The sequence below is a fragment of the Bombina bombina genome, chromosome 1 (genome assembly GCF_027579735.1).
Source record: "Bombina bombina isolate aBomBom1 chromosome 1, aBomBom1.pri, whole genome shotgun sequence".
Lineage (NCBI taxonomy): Eukaryota > Metazoa > Chordata > Amphibia > Anura > Bombinatoridae > Bombina > Bombina bombina.
This window is the reverse complement of record NC_069499.1, coordinates 938,018,251-938,038,986: the sequence shown is the minus strand read 5'-3', so window position 1 is coordinate 938,038,986 and position 20,736 is coordinate 938,018,251. Positions and strand designations below refer to the sequence as shown.

At 42.6% G+C, this 20,736-nt stretch overlaps 1 protein-coding gene across 1 annotated transcript in view; it reads right to left on the bottom strand.

Annotated features, from left to right (window-relative positions):
- LOC128661728 (retinoblastoma-like protein 1) overlaps window positions 1-20,736 on the bottom strand; it is a 387,986-nt gene that overhangs the window by 125,520 nt on the left and 241,730 nt on the right. The window contains exon 8 of the mRNA XM_053715950.1: window positions 16,360-16,431. Within this exon, the coding sequence (XP_053571925.1) occupies window positions 16,360-16,431 (72 nt within the window). The remainder of the gene's footprint in view (window positions 1-16,359; window positions 16,432-20,736) is intronic.

Genomic DNA, 20,736 nt, shown 5'->3' with positions numbered 1-20,736 from the left:
TGGGATGCTTGAGGAGAAAGCTGTGGCACATCTGAAATAGGAGGCTCCTGAACAGCATCCACCTTAGCGAATAATGGCTCAGGGTCAAAAAGTCTATTTCTATAAGCTAAAGTTCTTTCAATACATGAAGAACCAAAAGGTACTGGGGGTTCCACCTGGGCATCAAAACATAAGCTACATGTAACATCCTGCACAGCCTCCTGATCCATAATACAAAAAGAAGCAAATTAAAAAAAAAAAAAAAAAAGTTAACTTAGGATATAATACAGAACCAAAAAAACGTTCTTAAATAAATGTTCCCTTCAAATTGACCAAATCAAGAAAACATACCCCAGGCAACACTCTACACCTCAGCAGAATTACTGAGGTGCCCTACCTGTCCTGCAACCCGCAGCAAACTGAGGAAAAAAAACTATCCTGTTTACAATCCGGATTTCCAGAGAAGCAAAAACAGCAAGAAGCCTTCTAAACAGCAGAGCCATCTGAAATATGGGCACCTCACTCTTACAGGAAGTGAAAAAAAGTGCCAAAAAAATGACATCACAAAATCAGAACCTCTCAAAAAGGGGCAGTCCTACAGTTGACAAAAAAAAAGCCATTTTTTTTTTTCCAAACAACTTTCTTGAAAAATAGGGATAAAAACAAACAATAACCCCCCCCCCCTCCCCAAAAGTACATAATCTGTTACTAAAAACAGATCCTCACTGAGCCATCAATAAAAATAAAAAAAACTCCTCACACTAACAGTGACTGCAAAAACTGCCACAAAAACCTGCACCCTGACAGGAATAATAAAAAATGTCCCTGCAGCGTTTCAGCTGAATAAGTGCCACATTGTTCCCTGCTACATAGAAAAATAAAACTGGCACTTACATCAATATGTATCTGTCCGGCAGCAGGACAGCTCACCTGGTTTCCCAATTGCTTAAAAGCCACCATTGCCCTACTGAAGAGACTGAAATGGGTTAAGGCTAGACCCTTTAGAAAGATCAGAGCAAACCTACTCTGCTTTAAAATAAAAAAATCTTGATTGTAGATCAGACACCAAAACTTCACCTTCTCCTTGCACTGCAGGCAAAGAGAATGACAGGAGGTTATGGGTATCACACTCTTGCTGGCCAGGAGTGAAATTCCCACTAGTAATTGATGATTCCGTGGACTCACCATATCTTAGGAAAGAAATAAAAGAACAGTGTACATAATACTTCTTACACTGTGTGAAAACAAAATTACTCATTCAGAGAGTACATAATACACATTGTACTGAGTGAAACATAATATTCATTACATTGAGTGTACATAAAACTTAATATACTGAGATTACAATCATTATACCAGGAGTACATAATACTCATTACACTGAGTGAATGTAGTACTCATACTGTTTGTACACAGTATTCATTATACAGTGGGTAAATAGTACCCAGTACAATGAATGTACATAATCATTACACCGAGTACATAAAATTCATTATACTGTGTATACATAACACTCATTACACTGAGTGAACATAATACTAAATACACTGTGTGCACATAATACTCATACTGAGTGATCATTATACTCATTACACTGAGTGAACACAATTAGAGCAGAACCCATTACACTGAGTCATCATACTGTGTCAACATAATACTCATTACACTGTTTGTACATCATATACAGCACACCGTGTGTACATAATACTCATTCCACTGTGTGGATGTGTGTAGATAACGTAATACACTGTGTGTACATAATACTCATTACACTAGGATACATAATGAGAACAAAACGCATATTAAACTGTGTGTATATAACCTAATACACTGTGTGTACATAATATTTATTACACTGCAAGAACATAACCTCATACACTATGTGTACATAATACTCCTTACACTGTGTGTACATGACACTCATAACACTGAGTGTACATAATACCATTACACTAAGAGTATGTTATTCATACACTTATTCCTTAATAAAATGTACTCCACAAATATCAGCTGAGCTGCTATACCATGCATTTGTCATGCCCACATGACTTGAACTCTGGTCTCTCCAGTAGGTACAGAAAATTAACTTATAACACGTAAAACACAGTTAATATAAAATTATGGAGTTTACAGCCATTATACTGTGTGTACACAGTATTCAATATTGGCAGCCTGCAGATCCTCCCTCACAGTCTCTATAAAAAAGATCCCTCTACCCTAACGGCTAAAATGTACCCTCCCACAATGGCAGAACAACTGCGTACCTCAAAAATAGAACTCTCAAGCAAGTCAGACTAGGTACAGCCTAGAATGCGAAAACGGCAACTACCACGAACGCAAACCGCTAGGAGGAGGAAACAAAAACATAATTTATGCTTACCTGATAAATTCCTTTCTCCTGTAGTGTAGTCAGTCCACGGGTCATCCATTACTTATGGAATATTTCTCTTCCTAACAGGAAACTGCAAGAGAATTACCCAGCAGAGCTTGCTATATAGCTCCTCCCCTCACCTATCATAGTCAGTCATTCGACCAAAGCAGACGAGAAAGGAGGAACCATAGGGTACAGTGGTGACTGGAGTTTAATTAAAATTTAGACCTGCCGTAAAAACAGGGCGGGCCGTGGACTGACTACACTACAGGAGAAAGGAATTTATCAGGTAAGCATAAATTATGTTTTCTCCTGTTAAGTGTAGTCAGTCCACGGGTCATCCATTACTTATGGAATACCAATACCAAAGCTAAAGTACACGGATGAAGGGAGGGACAAGGCAGGAACATTAAACAGAAGGAACCACTGCCTGAAGTACCTTTCTCCCAAAAATAGCCTCCGACGAAGCAAAAGTGTCAAATTTGTAAAATTTTGAAAAAGTGTGAAGCGAAGACCAAGTCGCAGCCTTGCAAATCTGTTCAACAGAGGCCTCATTTTTAAAGGCCCAGGTGGAAGCCACAGCTCTAGTAGAATGAGCTGTAATCCTTTCAGGAGGCTGCTGTCCAGCAGTCTCATAGGCTAAGCGTATTATACTACGAAGCCAAAAAGAGAGAGAGGTAGCCGAAGCCTTTTGACCTCTCCTCTGTCCAGAGTAAATGACAAACAGGGAAGAAGTTTGACGAAAATCCCTAGTTGCCTGCAAATAGAATTTCAGGGCACGGACTACGTCCAGATTATGCAAAAGTCGTTCCTTCTTTGAAGAAGGGTTAGGACACAGAGATGGAACAACAATCTCTTGATTGATATTCCTGTTAGTAACTACCTTAGGTAAGAACCCAGGTTTAGTACGCAGGACTACCTTGTCTGAATGAAAAATCAGATAAGGAGAATCACAATGTAAGGCAGATAACTCAGAGACTCTTCGAGCCGAGGAAATAGCCATCAAAAACAGAACTTTCCAAGATAACAACTTGATATCAATGGAATGAAGGGGTTCAAATGGAACGCCTTGAAGAACATTAAGAACTAAGTTTAAGCTCCACGGCGGAGCAACAGACTTAAATACAGGCTTAATCCTAGTTAAAGCCTGACAGAAAGCCTGAACGTCTGGAACTTCAGCCAGACGTTTGTGTAGAAGAATAGACAGAGCAGAAATCTGTCCCTTTAACGAACTAGTAGATAAGCCCTTTTCTAAACCCTCTTGTAGAAAGGACAATATCCTAGGAATCCTAACCTTACTCCATGAGTAACTCTTGGATTCGCACCAACCTAAATATGTACGCCATATTTTATGGTAAATTTTTCTGGTAACAGGCTTCCTAGCCTGTATTAAGGTATCAGTTGAGCAAAGACCTCCGGATGGAGCTCCCACTCTCCCGGATGAAAAGTCTGGCGACTTAGAAAATCCGCCTCCCAGTTCTCCACGCCTGGGATGTAGATCGCTGACAGGTGGCAAGAGTGAGACTCTGCCCAGCGAATTATCTTTGAGACTTCCAACATCACTAGGGAACTTCTGGTTCCCCCTTGATGGTTGATGTAAGCCACAGTCGTGATGTTGTCCGACTGAAATCTGATGAACCTCAGAGTTGCTAACTGAGGCCAAGCTAGGAGAGCATTGAATATTGCTCTTAACTCCAGAATATTTATTGGGAGGAGTTTCTCCTCCTGAGTCCATAATCCCTGAGCTTTCAGGGAATTCCAGACTGCTCCCCAGCCTAGAAGGCTGGCGTCTGTTGTTACAATTGTCCAATCTGGCCTGCGAAAGGTCATCCCCTTGGACAGATGTGGTCGAGAGAGCCACCATAGAAGAGAATCTCTGGTCCTTTGATCCAGATTTAGTAGGGGGGACAAATCTGAGTAATCCCCGTTCCACTGACTTAGCATGCACAATTGCAGCGGTCTGAGATGCAGGCGCGCAAATGGTACTATGTCCATTGCCGCTACCATTAAGCCGATTACTTCCATGCACTGAGCTACTGACGGGTGTGGAATGGAGTGAAGGACACGGCAAGCATTTAGAAGTTTTAATAACCTGGCCTCTGTCAGGTAAATTTTCATCTCTACAGAATCTATAAGTGTCCCTAGAAAGGGAACTCTTGTAAGTGGTAATAGAGAACTCTTTTCCACGTTCACCTTCCACCCATGCGACCTCAGAAATGCCAGAACTATCTCTGTATGAGACTTGGCAGTTTGAAAACTTGACGCTTGTATCAGAATGTCGTCTAGGTACGGAGTCACCGCTATGCCTCGCGGTCTTAGTACCGCCAGAAGTGATCCTAGAATTTTTGTAAAGATTCTTGGGGCCGTAGCTAATCCGAAGGGAAGAGCTACAAACTGGTAATGCCTGTCTAGGAAGGCAAATCTCAGATACCGGTAATGGTCCTTGTGAATCGGTATGTGAAGGTAAACATCCTTTAAGTCCACCGTGGTCATGTACTGACCCTCTTGGATCATGGGAAGGATGGTTCGAATAGTTTCCATTTTGAATGATGGAACTCTTAGAAATTTGTTTAGGATTTTTAAGTCCAAGATTGGTCTGAAGGTTCCCTCTTTTTTGGGAACCACAAATAGATTTGAATAGAATCCCTGCCCGTGTTCCGTCCGCGGAACTGGGTGGATTACCCCCATTAGTAAGAGGTCTTGTACACAGCGTAGAAACGCCTCTTTCTTTGTTTGGTTTGCTGATAACCTTGAAAGATGAAATCTCCCCCGTGGAGGAGAAGTTTTGAAGTCCAGGAGATATCCCTGAGATATGATCTCCAACGCCCAGGGATCCTGGACATCTCTTGCCCAAGCCTGGGCGAAGAGAGAAAGTCTGCCCCCCACTAGATCCGTTTCCGGATAGGGGGCCCTCTCTTCATGCTGTCTTGGGGGCAGCAGCAGGTTTCTTGTCCTGCTTGCCCCTGTTCCAGGACTGGTTAACTTTCAAGCCCTGCCTGTAACGAGCAACAGCTCCTTCCTGTTTTGGAGCGGAGGAAGTTGATGCTGCTCGTGCCTTGAAGTTACGAAAGGCACGAAAATTAGACTGTTTGGCCTTTGATTTGGACCTGTCCTGAGGTAGAGCATGGCCCTTACCTCCCGTAATGTCAGCAATAATTTCTTTCAAGCCGGGCCCGAATAAGGTCTGCCCTTTGAAAGGAATATTAAGCAATTTGGATTTAGAAGTCACGTCAGCTGACCAGGATTTAAGCCACAGCGCTCTGCGCGCTTGAATGGCGAATCCGGAGTTCTTAGCCGTAAGTTTGGTTAAGTGTACGACGGCATCAGAAACAAATGAGTTAGCTAGCTTAAGGGTTTTAAGCTTGTTCATAATTTCATCCAATGGAGCTGTGCGAATGGTCTCTTCCAGAGACTCAAACCAGAATGCCGCCGCAGCAGTAACAGGCGCAATGCATGCAAGGGGTTGTAATATAAAACCTTGTTGAACAAACATTTTCTTAAGGTAACCCTCTAACTTTTTATCCATTGGATCTGAAAAAGCACAGCTATCCTCCACCGGGATAGTGGTGCGCTTAGCCAAAGTAGAAACTGCTCCCTCCACCTTAGGGACCGTCTGCCATAAGTCCCGTGTGGTGGCGTCTATAGGAAACATTTTTCTAAATATAGGAGGTGGTGAAAAGGGCACACCGGGTCTATCCCACTCCTTGTTAACAATTTCTGTAAGCCTTTTAGGTATAGGAAAAGCGTCAGTACACACCGGTACCGCAAAATATTTATCCAGCCTACATACTTTCTCTGGAATTGCAACTGTGTTACAATCATTCAGAGCCGCTAATACCTCCCCTAGCAATACGCGGAGGTTCTCAAGCTTAAATTTAAAATTTGAAATTTCTGAATCCAGTTTACCCGGATCAGACCCGTCACCCACAGAATGAAGCTCCCCGTCCTCATGTTCTGCAAATTGTGACGCAGTATCAGACATGGCTCTACCATTATCAGCGCGCTCTGTTCTAACTCCAGAGTGATCGCGCTTACCTCTTAATTCTGGCAATTTAGACAGTACTTCTGTCATAACAATAGCCATGACTTGCAAAGTGATTTGTATGGGCCGCCCTGATGTACTTGGCGCCACAATATCACGCACCTCCTGAGCGGGAGGCGAAGGTACTGACACGTGAGGAGAGTTAGTCGGCATAACTTCCCCCTCGTTGTCTGGTGATAATTTCTTAACATATAAAGTTTGACTTTTATTTAAAGTGACATCTATACATTGAGTGCACAAATTTCTATTGGGCTCCACATTGGCCTTTAAACATAGTGAACAAAGAGATTCATCTGAGTCAGACATGTTTAAACAAACTAGCAATGAGACTAGCAAACTTGGAAATACTTTTCAAAATTAATTTACAAGCAATATAAAAAACGTTACTGTGCCTTTAAGAAGCACAGAAAAACTAACACAGTTGAAATAACAATGATCAGAAATAGTTATAGCAACCAAATTTTCACAGTAAATTTATTAAGTTAGCAAAGGATTGCACCCACCAGCAAATGGATGATTAACACCTTAGTACCCAAAAACGGATAACAATTATATAATTAACGTTTTTCTCACAGTCAAATACACTGTCACAGGACTACTGTGACTGATTACCTCCCTCAAAATGGATTTTGAAGACCCCTGAGCTCTCTAGAGACGATCTGGATCATGGAGGATGAAGTAGACAGATTGTGACTGAATTTTTACTGTGTAAAAAAGCGCTAAAATAGGCCCCTCCCACTCATATTACAACAGTGGGGAAGCTCAGAAACTGTTTCTATGCAGAAAACAAAAATGGCCATGTGGTAAAAATCATGCCCTAATAAGTTTTATCACCAAGTACCTCACAAAAACGATTAACAAGCCAGTAAAACGTTTTAAACATACATTTAAAAGTTATGTATTATTATTTACAAGCCTGCTACCAGTCGCTTTTACTGCAGTTAAGGCTCATACATTATTTCAGTATTTACAGTACTTTCAGAGTCAATTCCATTCCTTAGAAAATACATTCAGTGCACACACACACACACCAGCCTGATACCAGTCGCTATCGCTGCATTTAAGGCTGAACTTACTTTACAATGGTATCAGCAGTATTTTCTAAGTCAATACCATTCCTCAGAAAATAAATTACTGCGCATACCTCATTTGTTGCAGGGGAGCCCTGCATGCTATTCCCCTTCTCTGAAAGTACCTCACGCCTCAGATGAGAAACAGCCAGTGGATCTTAGTTACGTCTGCTAAGACCATAGAAAGAAACCCAGGCAGATTCTTCTTCTAATGCTGCCTGAGAATAAACAGCACACTTCGGTGCCATTTAAAAATAACAAACTTTTGATTGTAGAAATAAACTAAGTTAAAAAAACACCACAGATCTCTCACAGCTTCCTACTAGTTAGGCTGCAAGAGAATGACTGACTATGATAGGTGAGGGGAGGAGCTATATAGCAAGCTCTGCTGGGTAATTCTCTTGCAGTTTCCTGTTAGGAAGAGAAATATTCCATAAGTAATGGATGACCCGTGGACTGACTACACTTAACAGGAGAAATTACAGGTTCCAATAACAAAAGCCCACGGCATATAACTAATAAAAAGGCAGGGCGCAGGAAAATGTCTCTAAGTCAAAAGACTCTAACTGCGCCATAAAAACGGTCCGGTCCCTCTCTTACACTAAAACAAGGAAAAATAAAACTAATACAAACAGGGCTCCTACCACAATATAAGCCATAATTATTTGTAACAGACCGTGCAGGGAAATAAAGTGGAACATATAACTGTGCACATAATACTGTTTCCTTTTAGAGCCAGTCAGTCCTCCATTGTGTTAAAATAGTCACAGAAACTGCAAATCCCCGATTATGTAACTGCTTAGCTGCAATCTTAGAGATCAGTATAAAAATCTCTATTTTATGTCAAACACATAAAGTGGCAAAGATCTGTCCTGTCCACAGCTCCAAAATGAATCCTTAACTAGGAAGAATCACCAAGTCTCAGCATAGATCCACATGAGGATTAACCTGTTAAATGCTGCTGTCCTTAGGTGTGGCAGGTAAGGCACCTACTGCCATGGACCTGTAGGAAAAGAAAGAGCAGAGTAACCAACTCTAGCTTTCTACAAAGAGGTAGCAAAGTGTTAAAAGTAAAGCAAAGACTTCCTCGCCGCCTTTTAACTGCTAAAAGCCACCACTACTCTTACTCAAGAAATTGACATGGACACAGCTAGACCCCAATCCTTGCTTGCAGGGAAAAGTACCCATAAAAGGATTAAAATCTTCAGACACAACTTCGCACACCCTCCATTGATAGAGGCAAAGAGAATGACTGGGGGTTATGGGTAAGGCAGTTACACTTAAAGGGACAGTCTACACCACAATTATTATTGTTTTAAAAGATAGATAATCCTTTTATTATCCGTTCCCTAGTTTTGCATAACCAACACAGTTACATAAAATACACTTTTTACCTCTGTGATTATCTTGTATCTAAGCCTCTGCAAACTGCCCCCTTATTTCAGTTCTTTTGACAGACATGCATTTTAGCCAATCAGTGCATAGGAACTCCACGTGCGTGAGCACAGTGTTATCTATATGACACACATGAACTAACTCCCTCTAGTGGTGAAAAACTGTCAAAATGCCATGAGAGAAGAGGCGGCCTTCAAGTGCTTAGATATTAGCATATGAACCTCCTAGGTTTAACTTTCAACTAAGTATACCAAGAGAGCAAAGCAAAATTGGTGATAAAAGTAAATTGGAAAATTGTTTAAAATTACATGCCCTATCTGAATCATGAAACTTTGAAACTTGACTGTCCCTTTACCAGCTTTGCTGGGGTGCTCTTTGCCTCCTCTTGCTGGCCAGGAGTTGAATATCCCAATAGTAATTGGATTGTCGTCGTGGACTCTCCATGTCATAGGAAAGAAAACAAAATGTATGCTTACCTGATACATTTCTTACTTTCTTGACACGATGAGTCCACGGATCATCTAATTACTATTGGGAATATCACTCCTGCCCAGCAGGAGGCGGCAAACAGCACCACAGCAAAGCTGTTAAATATCACCCCCCTTCCCTCCAACCCCAGTCATTCGACCGAAGCAAAGGAGAGAAAGGAAGCAACAAGGCATAACATACCAAAAACCTGTCCAAAAAGAACAGGGCGGGCCGTGGAATCATCGTGTCAATAAATAAATAAATTTATCAGATCAGCATAAATTTTGTTTTCTTTCTAATGACACGATGAGTCCACGGATTATCTACTTACTATTGGGAATCAATACCCAAGCTAGAGTGCACGGATAAGGGAGGGACAAGACAGGGAACCTAAACGGAAGGCACCATTGCTTGAAGAACCTTTCTCCCAAAAGAAGACTCAGCTGAGGCAAAGGTATAAAATTTATAGAATTTTGAAAAAGTGTGAATAGAGGACCAAGTTGCAGCCTTGCAAATCTGTTCCACAGAAGCTTAATTTTTGAATGCCCAGGAAGAGGAAACAGCCCTCGTAGAATGAGCCGTAACTCTCTCAGGAGGCTGCTGTCCAGCAGTCTCATAGGCAAAGCGAATGATACTCTTCAGCCACAAAGAAAGAAGAAGCCGTAGCTTTCTGCCCTTTACGTTTCCCAGAGAATACCACAAACAGAGCAGAAGACTGACGAAAATCCTTAGTCAGCTGTAAATAAAATTTTAATGCACGCACCACGTCCAGATTGCGTAGAAGACGTTCCTTTTAAAAAGAAGGATTAGGACACAAGGAAGGAACAACAATCTCCTGATTAATGTTCCGATCTGAAACTACTTTAGGGAGAAACCCTAATTTAGTACGCAAAACTACCTTATCCGAATGAAAAATAAGGTAAGGAGACTCATACTGTAATGCCGAGAGCTCTAAAACTCTACGAGCAGATGAAATAGCAACAAGAAACAAAACTTTCCAAGATAACAACTTAATATCTAAGGAATGCATAGGTTCAAACGGAGCCCTTTGAAGAACCTTAAGAACTAAGTTAAGACTCCAAGGAGAAGTAACTGGCTTAAACACTGGCCTGACAAAACGATTGCACGTCTGGGACGTCCGCCAGACGTTTATGTAACAAAATAGACAAGGCAGATATTTGACCTTTTAGGGAACTTGCGAATAAACCCTTCTCCAAACCTTCTGGGAGAAAGAACAGCATTCTAGGAATCCTAACTCTACTCCAAGAGTAGCCTTTGGATTCACACCAATACAGATATTTACGCTATATCTTATGGGAAATCTTTCTAGTCACCGTTTTACGAGCCTGAATCATGGTCTCAATGAAAATCCACGCTTGGATAAAATTAAGCGTTCAATCTCCAAGCAGTCAGCTTCAGAGAAACTAGATCCTTTCTCAACGGAAGTCTCGAAGGTGGAAGAGATGACATGTCCACCAGGTCTGCATACTAAATCATGTGAGGCCACGTGGGTGCAATGAGGCTCACCAACGCCCTCTCCTGCTTGATTCGAGCAATGACCCGAGGTAGAAGAGCGAACGGAGGAAATAGGTATGCAAGACTGAAATTCCAAGGTACTGCCAGAGCGTCTATCAGTACCGCCTGAGGGTCCCTTGACCCGTACCTCGGAAGCTTGGCATTCTGCCGAGATGCCATGAGATCCAATTCCGGCTGTCCCCATTTAAAAATCAGGCTGGAAAACACTTCCGGATGGAGTTCCCACTCCCCCGGGTGAAAAGTCTGTCTGCTCAGGAAGTCCGCCTCCCAGTTGTCCACCCCTGGAATGTGGATCGCCGACAGACAGCAGTTGTGGGTCTCTGCCCACTGAATTATCTTGGCTACCTCTGTCATGGCCAAGGAACTCAGAGTTCCTCCCTGATGGTTGATGTAAGCCACTGAAGTTATGTTATCCGACTGGAACCTGATGAACCGGGCCGAGGATAACAGACCAGGCCAGAAGAGCATTGAAGATTGCTCTCAGCTCTAGAATGTTTATGGTTAGAACAGACTCCAACCGAGCCCATGTCCCCTGAGTCTTTAGAGAGCCCCAGACTACTCCCCATCCCAGAAGGCTGGCGTCCGTTGTCACAATCACCCAGGTGGGTCTGCGGAAGCAAGTTCCCTGGGATAGATGGTCCTTGTCTCCTGTTCCAGATGTAATCGTGGAGACAGGTTCACATAATCTCCGTTCCACTGCCTGAGCATGCATAACTGCAGAGGTCTGAGGTGGAAACAGGCAAACGGGATGATGTCCATAGCCGCTACCATGAGACCGATGGTTCCCAAGAAAACTACCCTTGTAGTTGGAACCAAGAAACTCTTTTCCAAGTTCTCCTTCCATCGGTGAGATCGCAGGAAGGATAACATTTTCGTGTGGTATTTTGCCTGTTGAAAGGATGGTGCCTGAACCAGAATGTCGTCCAGATAAAGCGCCACTGCAATGCCATGCAACCGGAGCACCGCCAACCTTTGAAAAAATTCTGGAATGGAAAAGCCACAAACTGGTGTTTGTCTAGAAAAGCAAACCTTAGAAACTTGTGATGGTCCTTGTTGATGGGAACATGCAGGTACGCGTCCTTTGCATCTACCGTTGTCATAAATTGACCCTCTTGAACCAAGGGAAGAATAGAACGAATAGTTTCCATCTTGAAGGACGGTACTCTGAGGAACTTGTTTAGGCTTTTGAGATCTAGAATTGGTCTGAAAGTTCCCTCTTTTTTGGGAACCACAAACAGATTGGAATAAAATATCCCAGACCCTGCTCCTGTCTGGGGACAGGAACTATCACTCATAGGTTGGAAAGGTCTTGAACACAGTGTAAGAACGCCTCTCTTTTTGTCTGGTCTACAGATAATCTTGAGAGAAGAAACCTGCCCCTGGGAGGAAAGGTTTTGAACTCTAGTTTGTATCCCTGGGACACGATGTCCACCGCCCAGGGATCCTGAACATCCCGAACGCAAGCGAAGAAAGAAAGTCTGCCCCCCAAAAGATCCGGTCCCGGATCGGGGCAGACCCTTCCTGCTGTCTTTGAGTCAATAGCAGGCTTGTTGGATTGTTTTCCCTTGTTCCAAGACTGGTTAGGCTTCCAGGAAGGCTTAGACTGTTCCTGCTTCGAAGGAGGAGAGGAGGGCTTATTTTTTTAACGTTTCGAAAGGAACGAAAATTGCTCTGACGTCCCTTCTGCTTACTTCTCTTGTCCTGAGGGAGGAAATTACCCTTTCCTCCCGTAATGTCAGAAATTATTTCCGCCAATCCCGGCCCAAGCAAGGTCTTCCCCTTGTAGGGAATAGCCAGAAGCTTAGACTTAGATGACATATCCGCAGACCAAGATTTTAACCATAAGGCTCAGCAGGCCAGCACAGCAAAACCGGAAATCTTTGCTCCCAGTTTAATATCCTGTAGGGAAGCATTCGTAATAAAGGAATTAGCCAACTTAAGGGCCTTGATTCTATCCTGGATCTCTTCAAGGGGAGTGTCTGTCCTAATAGATTCAGACAACGCATCAAACCAGTATGCCGCCGCACTAGTGACTAGCAATGCACACTGCAGGTTGCCATTGTAAACCCTGGTGTACATACATCTTCTTGAGTAACCCCTCTAACTTTTTGTCCATAGGATCTTTAAAAGAACAACTATCCTCTATGGGAATAGTGGTCCTCATAGCCAGTGTGGAAATTGCCCCCTCCACCTTGGGTACTGTCTGCCAAGACTCCTTAATAGAATCTGCTATAGGAAACATCTCTTTAAATATAGGGGATAGAGAAAAAGGGATACCTGGTCTCTCCCATTCCTTAGCAATAATCTCTGTAGCTCAATCTGGTACAGGAAAAACCTTAACCATGGAAGGTACATCAAAATATTTGTTTAGCTTACTGTATTTCTTAGGATTTACTACGACCGTGGTGTCGCTGTCGTCCAGTGTAGCTAAAACCTCCTTAGGTAACAGACAGAGGTGTTCTAGCTTAAACCTGAAAGATACAACTTCAGTATCAGCAGAAGGAATTACACTGAGATTTCACCCTCAGATGCTACCGAAGTATCCTCCTCCTCAGGCTTCTGGGAGGGGGCATTCGAAATAGCAACGACTGTGTCAGCAACCTCACTTACTGATTGTTTACTTTTCCTCTTGCACTTTCCCTGCAGCATGGGAAAGGCAGACAACGCATCAGAAACCGCAGAGGACATGAGGGAAGTCTATCCCTGTAATGTAAAGTTCTCTCAATACATGAGGAACAGAAAGGGATTGGTGGTTCCACATTAGCATCAAAACATAAAGAACATGTAACATCTTGCAGGGCCTCTTGGTCCATCTTGATTCACCAACAAACTGAATAAATAGATAAATAACTGATATTTTATTAAGAAAATACCCCCACGAAAAAAAAACCATTACTGTTCCTTTAATTTTTTTTAAAAATAAACTGCTTTATTTTTCTACAAAATAATAAAGTAACACTTAAAGGCAAAAAAATAAATACTCCGGACACCATTACACCTCAGCTTAACTTTGCTGAGATACTTACCTGACTGACTACCATAGGAGTGTATACACTGTTAGACGATCCGGACACAACCTCTTTATTCTGTCAATTCAAGTCCGTAATACGGCCAAAAACTGTGACGCAGCTTTCTTTGCTACGGAACACAGAAAGTATAAGGGAGAAGTGTGCAACAAACTTTGCCGCTTCCGTTAACCCCACCCATCGTGGGAGTTACAAGAAAAAACCTCACATTTGGCCAAAAGTATAGTAATGCTGTTGTATCATTACTAAAGTAAAAACCACCACCTCTGAGCCTGCTCCTCGTCCCCCATGCCTGCTATTACTGCCCATAATAAGATCATCCAAGTCATAGGAGAACTTTTCTTTTGTCCCAGAATTTGATCAACTTATTTTAAAGTGCCATCTTTTATTCTGTATAATGTTTCCAGAAAATAAAAAGTCAGCACTTACCTTTATAAATCTGCCCGGCAGCAAGGCAGCTCACTAGGTTTGAGAGGCATGATCCCTCACATGGACCTGTGGAAAAAAAATGCAAAGACTGAATAATCCTACTCAGGCTTTAGAAAATAGGGCAGCATTAGTATATGGGAGGCGGAGTGACGATTATACCCCACAAGTTCCCAATGCTCTAAAGCCACCACTGCTCTACTGAAGAGGCTGATATGGACTACGGCTACATCCCAAAACAAAGCAGCACAATCTTGCACTACTTAAAAATAATAAAATCTTGCTTGAAGAATATTCTAACACCTAACTTTACCACTTCCTTGCTCTAACGTAGGCAAAGAGAATGACTGGGGTTGGAGGGAAGAGAGGTGTTATTTAACAGCTTTGCTGTGGTGCTCTTTGCCACCTCCTGCAGGGCAGGAGTGATATTCCCAAAAGTAATTAGATGATCCGTGGACTCATCGTGTCATTAGAAAGAAATATGTGCATTCAAGCAGTGTGGCCTCTAAACATTGTCTGACCAGACATGTTAAAGATGTCCTGTTTTGGACTATTAGTGAAATTATAATATTAAATGATTTTAGCGTGTATGAATGTTTTATTATGTATGTATAAAACAATTTTTAAGTAGTTGAGCAAAAAGAGGCTGCTCCTAGGGTGGTAACTAGCCATAGAAAAAAACTATTATGCTAGCGTTCGTTCCCAGGTTGAGCGCTACTCTCTTTTTGTATATGTGAATTATGACCCTGAAGGAAGCCTCCCCAAGAGTGATACGTGAAACCAGATGTGGACTCATTGCTCAGTGTGCCTAGAAGGATATGGCTGCACCTCACTGACAAGGCCCACACTAGGCTGAAACATACATCAGGGGTATTGCAGTTTTTCTCTTACAGATAAGGATTGCCTGGTGTTGTGAGACTGGACTGCACTGTTTAGTCAGGACCAGATTGATGAACTACATGAAACTTCTTCTCTGCGAAAGGTGCACGTTGAGCAAAAAAGGGTGGTAACTAGCCATAGAACAAGCTATAATGCCAAGGTTCGTTCCCAGGTTGAGCGCTTCTCTCTTTTGTTTAATTTTTAAGTAGTTCTTCATCTTCTGCTTGTGCTGTCTCTATATTGCATGTTTCACTTGTGTTATTATGTATGTCTCAGGATGTGCATGTGTTGAGGACTATAACCTATCTTATAATGGTAGCTATATGTTCAACACTGTACTAATAAATATAAAGTGGTAACTAGATTTTCCCTAAGAAAGTTATTTACATCTGCTATACTAACTGGTGTAATTATGGCCAAATGTTATTTAAGTTTGCATTACAGTAATACAAGATTAAAAATACTGCTGCTCAAAAGGAAACATTTACATTGCTAAATTTAAATTGCCACCTTCACATTTTCTCTTTGAGGACACAGAAATTAAATAACCTAGCTGTAAAGGAAATTTAACACAAAGTTTTTCTTTCATGGTTCAGATATAGCATGCAGTTTTAAACAACTTTCCACTATATCCGTTATATAATTTGCTTCATTCTCCTGGTTTCCTTTGTTGAGGGAACATCATTACCCTAATGGGAGCTAGCTGAACACATCAAGTGAGCCAATGAAAAGAGGCACATAGGTGCAGCCACCAATTAGGAGATTGCTTCCAGTAGTAAACTGTTGCCCCCCAAGCCTACCTAGCTATACTTTTAAACCAAGGATTCCAAGAGAATGAAGCAAATTAAACAGAAGTAAATGGAAGCTGTTTAAATGGATTGTTAAATCCGAATAATAAACATTTAAATTTAGCCATTACTGTGAATTTAATGTATGAGTGATATAAAAAATAAAAAAGGACTCGACTTGTCTCTCATGTTTACTTTATAAAACATTGTGAGTCAGTAGAGAGACTTCACTTGTCTCTCAGGTACTTACGTCAAAGTTCATTTAATAGTGCCTTGTAATACTATTTTAAAGACAAAAAATGTAAGTCCTTAAAACAGACTACTTTCTGTAAGTTTATAACAACCTGTCATAGAATCATGAAGTGTATGCTGGACTCACATGGCTGTTTGCTTGGGGTTGGTTTCGGTAGCATTTCATGATATCATGAAACAGTCTCTCCTCCTTTGTGACCTACAAAACAGGGAGATAAAAAACAATTTATGTAAGAACTTGCCTGATAAATTAATTTTTCGTAGTGGCAAGAGTCCATGAGCTAGTGTTGTATGGGATATACATTCCTACCAGGAGGGGGCAAAGTTTCCCAAACCTCAAAATGCCTATAAATACACCTCCCACCTCACTCATACCTTTGTTTAACGTGTAGCCAAGAAGTGAGGTGTAAAAGAAGGAGTAAAAAGCATACAAAAACAGAATTTATGTTTACCTGATAAATTACTTTCTCCAACGGTGTGTCCGGTCCACGGCGTCATCCTTACTTGTGGGATATTCTCTTCCCCAACAGGAAATGGCAAAGAGCCCAGCAAAGCTGGTCACATGATCCCTCCTAGGCTCCGCCTTCCCCAGTCATTCGACCGACGTAAAGGAGGAATATTTGCATAGGAGAAACCATATGATACCGTGGTGACTGTAGTTAAAGAAAATAAATTATCAGACCTGATTAAAAAACCAGGGCGGGCCGTGGGCCGGACACACCGTTGGAGAAAGTAATTTATAAGGTAAACATAAATTCTGTTTTCTCCAACATAGGTGTGTCCGGTCCACGGCGTCATCCTTACTTGTGGGAACCAATACCAAAGCTTTAGGACACGGATGAAGGGAGGGAGCAAATCAGGTCACCTAGATGGAAGGCACCACGGCTTGCAAAACCTTTCTCCCAAAAATAGCCTCAGAAGAAGCAAAAGTATCAAACTTGTAAAATTTAGTAAAAGTGTGCAGTGAAGACCAAGTCGCTGCCTTACATATCTGATCAACAGAAGCCTCGTTCTTGAAGGCCCATGTGGAAGCCACAGCCCTAGTGGAATGAGCTGTGATTCTTTCAGGAGGCTGCCGTCCGGCAGTCTCATAAGCCAATCTGATGATGCTTTTAATCCAAAAAGAGAGAGAGGTAGAAGTTGCTTTTTGACCTCTCCTTTTACCAGAATAAACAACAAACAAGGAAGATGTTTGTCTAAAATCCTTTGTAGCATCTAAATAGAATTTTAGAGCACGAACAACATCCAAATTGTGCAACAAACGTTCCTTCTTTGAAACTGGATTCGGACACAAAGAAGGCACGACTATCTCCTGGTTAATGTTTTTGTTAGAAACAACTTTCGGAAGAAAACCAGGTTTAGTACGTAAAACCACCTTATCTGCATGGAACACCAGATAAGGAGGAGAACACTGCAGAGCAGATAATTCTGAAACTCTTCTAGCAGAAGAAATTGCAACCAAAAACAAAACTTTCCAAGATAATAACTTAATATCAACGGAATGTAAGGGTTCAAACGGAACCCCCTGAAGAACTGAAAGAACTAAATTGAGACTCCAAGGAGGAGTCAAAGGTTTGTAAACAGGCTTGATTCTAACCAGAGCCTGAACAAAGGCTTGAACATCTGGCACAGCTGCCAGCTTTTTGTGAAGTAACACAGACAAGGCAGAAATCTGTCCCTTCAAGGAACTTGCAGATAATCCTTTCTCCAAACCTTCTTGAAGAAAGGATAGAATCTTAGGAATTTTTACCTTGTCCCAAGGGAATCCTTTAGATTCACACCAACAGATATATTTTTTCCATATTTTGTGGTAAATTTTTCTAGTTACAGGCTTTCTGGCCTGAACAAGAGTATCAATGACCGAATCTGAGAACCCTCGCTTTGATAAGATCAAGCGTTCAATCTCCAAGCAGTCAGTTGGAGTGAGACCAGATTCGGATGTTCGAACGGACCTTGAACAAGAAGGTCTCGTCTCAAAGGTAGCTTCCATGGTGGAGCCGATGACATATTCACCAGGTCTGCATACCAAGTCCTGCGTGGCCACGCAGGAGCTATCAAGATCACCGATGCCCTCTCCTGATTGATCCTGGCTACCAGCCTGGGGATGAGAGGAAACGGCGGGAATACATAAGCTAGTTTGAAGGTCCAAGGTGCTACTAGTGCATCTACTAGAGTCGCCTTGGGATCCCTGGATCTGGACCCGTAGCAAGGAACCTTGAAGTTCTGACGAGAGGCCATCAGATCCATGTCTGGAATGCCCCACAACTGAGTAATTTGGGCAAAGATTTCCGGATGGAGTTCCCACTCCCCCGGGTGAAATGTCTGACGACTCAGAAAATCCGCTTCCCAATTTTCCACTCCTGGGATGTGGATTGCAGACAAGTGGCAGGAGTGAGTCTCCGCCCATTGAATGATTTTGATCACTTCTTCCATCGCCAGGGAACTCCTTGTTCCCCCCTGATGGTTGATGTACGCAACAGTCGTCATGTTGTCTGATTGAAACCGTATGAACTTGGCCTTTGCTAGCTGAGGCCAAGCCTTGAGAGCATTGAATATCGCTCTCAGTTCCAGAATATTTATCGGGAGAAGAGATTCTTCCCGAGACCAAAGACCCTGAGCTTTCAGGGGTCCCCAGACCGCGCCCCAGCCCACCAGACTGGCGTCGGTCGTGACAATGACCCACTCTGGTCTGCGGAAGCTCATCCCCTGTGACAGGTTGTCCAGGGACAGCCACCAACGGAGTGAATCTCTGGTCCTCTGATCTACTTGTATCGTCGGAGACAAGTCTGTATAGTCCCCATTCCACTGACTGAGCATGCACAGTTGTAATGGTCTTAGATGAATTCGCGCAAAAGGAACTATGTCCATTGCCGCTACCATCAAACCTATTACTTCCATGCACTGCGCTATGGAAGGAAGAGGAACAGAATGAAGTATTTGACAAGAGTTTAGAAGTTTTGATTTTCTGGCCTCTGTCAGAAAAATCCTCATTTCTAAGGAGTCTATTATTGTTCCCAAGAAGGGAACCCTTGTTGACGGAGATAGAGAACTTTTTTCTACGTTCACTTTCCACCCGTGAGATCTGAGAAAGGCCAGGACAATGTCCGTGTGAGCCTTTGCTTGAGGAAGGGACGACGCTTGAATCAGAATGTCGTCCAAGTAAGGTACTACTGCAATGCCCCTTGGTCTTAGCACCGCTAGAAGGGACCCTAGTACCTTTGTGAAAATCCTTGGAGCAGTGGCTAATCCGAACGGAAGTGCCACAAACTGGTAATGCTTGTCCAGGAATGCGAACCTTAGGAACCGATGATGTTCCTTGTGGATAGGAATATGTAGATACGCATCCTTTAAATCCACCGTGGTCATGAATTGACCTTCCTGGATGGAAGGAAGAATTGTTCGAATGGTTTCCATTTTGAACGATGGAACCTTGAGAAACTTGTTTAGGATCTTGAGATCTAAGATTGGTCTGAATGTTCCCTCTTTTTTGGGAACAACGAACAGATTGGAGTAGAACCCCATCCCTTGTTCTCCTAAAGGAACAGGATGAATCACTCCCATTTTTAACAGGTCTTCTACACAATGTAAGAATGCCTGTCTTTTTATGTGGTCTGAAGACAATTGAGACCTGTGGAACCTCCCCCTTGGGGGAAGCCCCTTGAATTCCAGAAGATAACCTTGGGAGACTATTTCTAGTGCCCAAGGATCCAGAACATCTCTTGCCCAAGCCTGAGCGAAGAGAGAGAGTCTGCCCCCCACCAGATCCGGTCCCGGATCGGGGGCCAACATCTCATGCTGTCTTGGTAGCAGTGGCAGGTTTCTTGGCCTGCTTTCCTTTGTTCCAGCCTTGCATTGGTCTCCAGGCTGGCTTGGCTTGAGAAGTATTACCCTCTTGCTTAGAGGACGTAGCACTTGGGGCTGGTCCGTTTCTGCGAAAGGGACGAAAATTAGGTTTATTTTTGGCCTTGAAAGACCTATCCTGAGGAAGGGCGTGGCCCTTGCCCCCAGTGATATCAGAGATAATCTCTTTCAAGTCAGGGCCAAACAGCGTTTTCCCCTTGAAAGGAATGTTAAGCAATTTGTTCTTGGAAGACGCATCCGCTGACCAAGATTTTAACCAAAGCGCTCTGCGCGCCACAATAGCAAAACCAGAATTTTTTGCCGCTAACCTAGCCAATTGCAAAGTGGCGTCTAGGGTGAAAGAATTAGCCAATTTGAGAGCATGAATTCTGTCCATAATCTCCTCATAAGAAGAAGAATTATTATTGAGCGCCTTTTCTAGTTCATCGAACCAGAAACACGCTGCTGTAGTGACAGGAACAATGCATGAAATTGGTTGTAGAAGGTAACCTTGCTGAACAAACATCTTTTTAAGCAAACCTTCTAATTTTTTATCCATAGGATCTTTGAAAGCACAACTATCTTCTATGGGTATAGTGGTGCGTTTGTTTAGAGTAGAAACCGCCCCCTCGACCTTGGGGACTGTCTGCCATAAGTCCTTTCT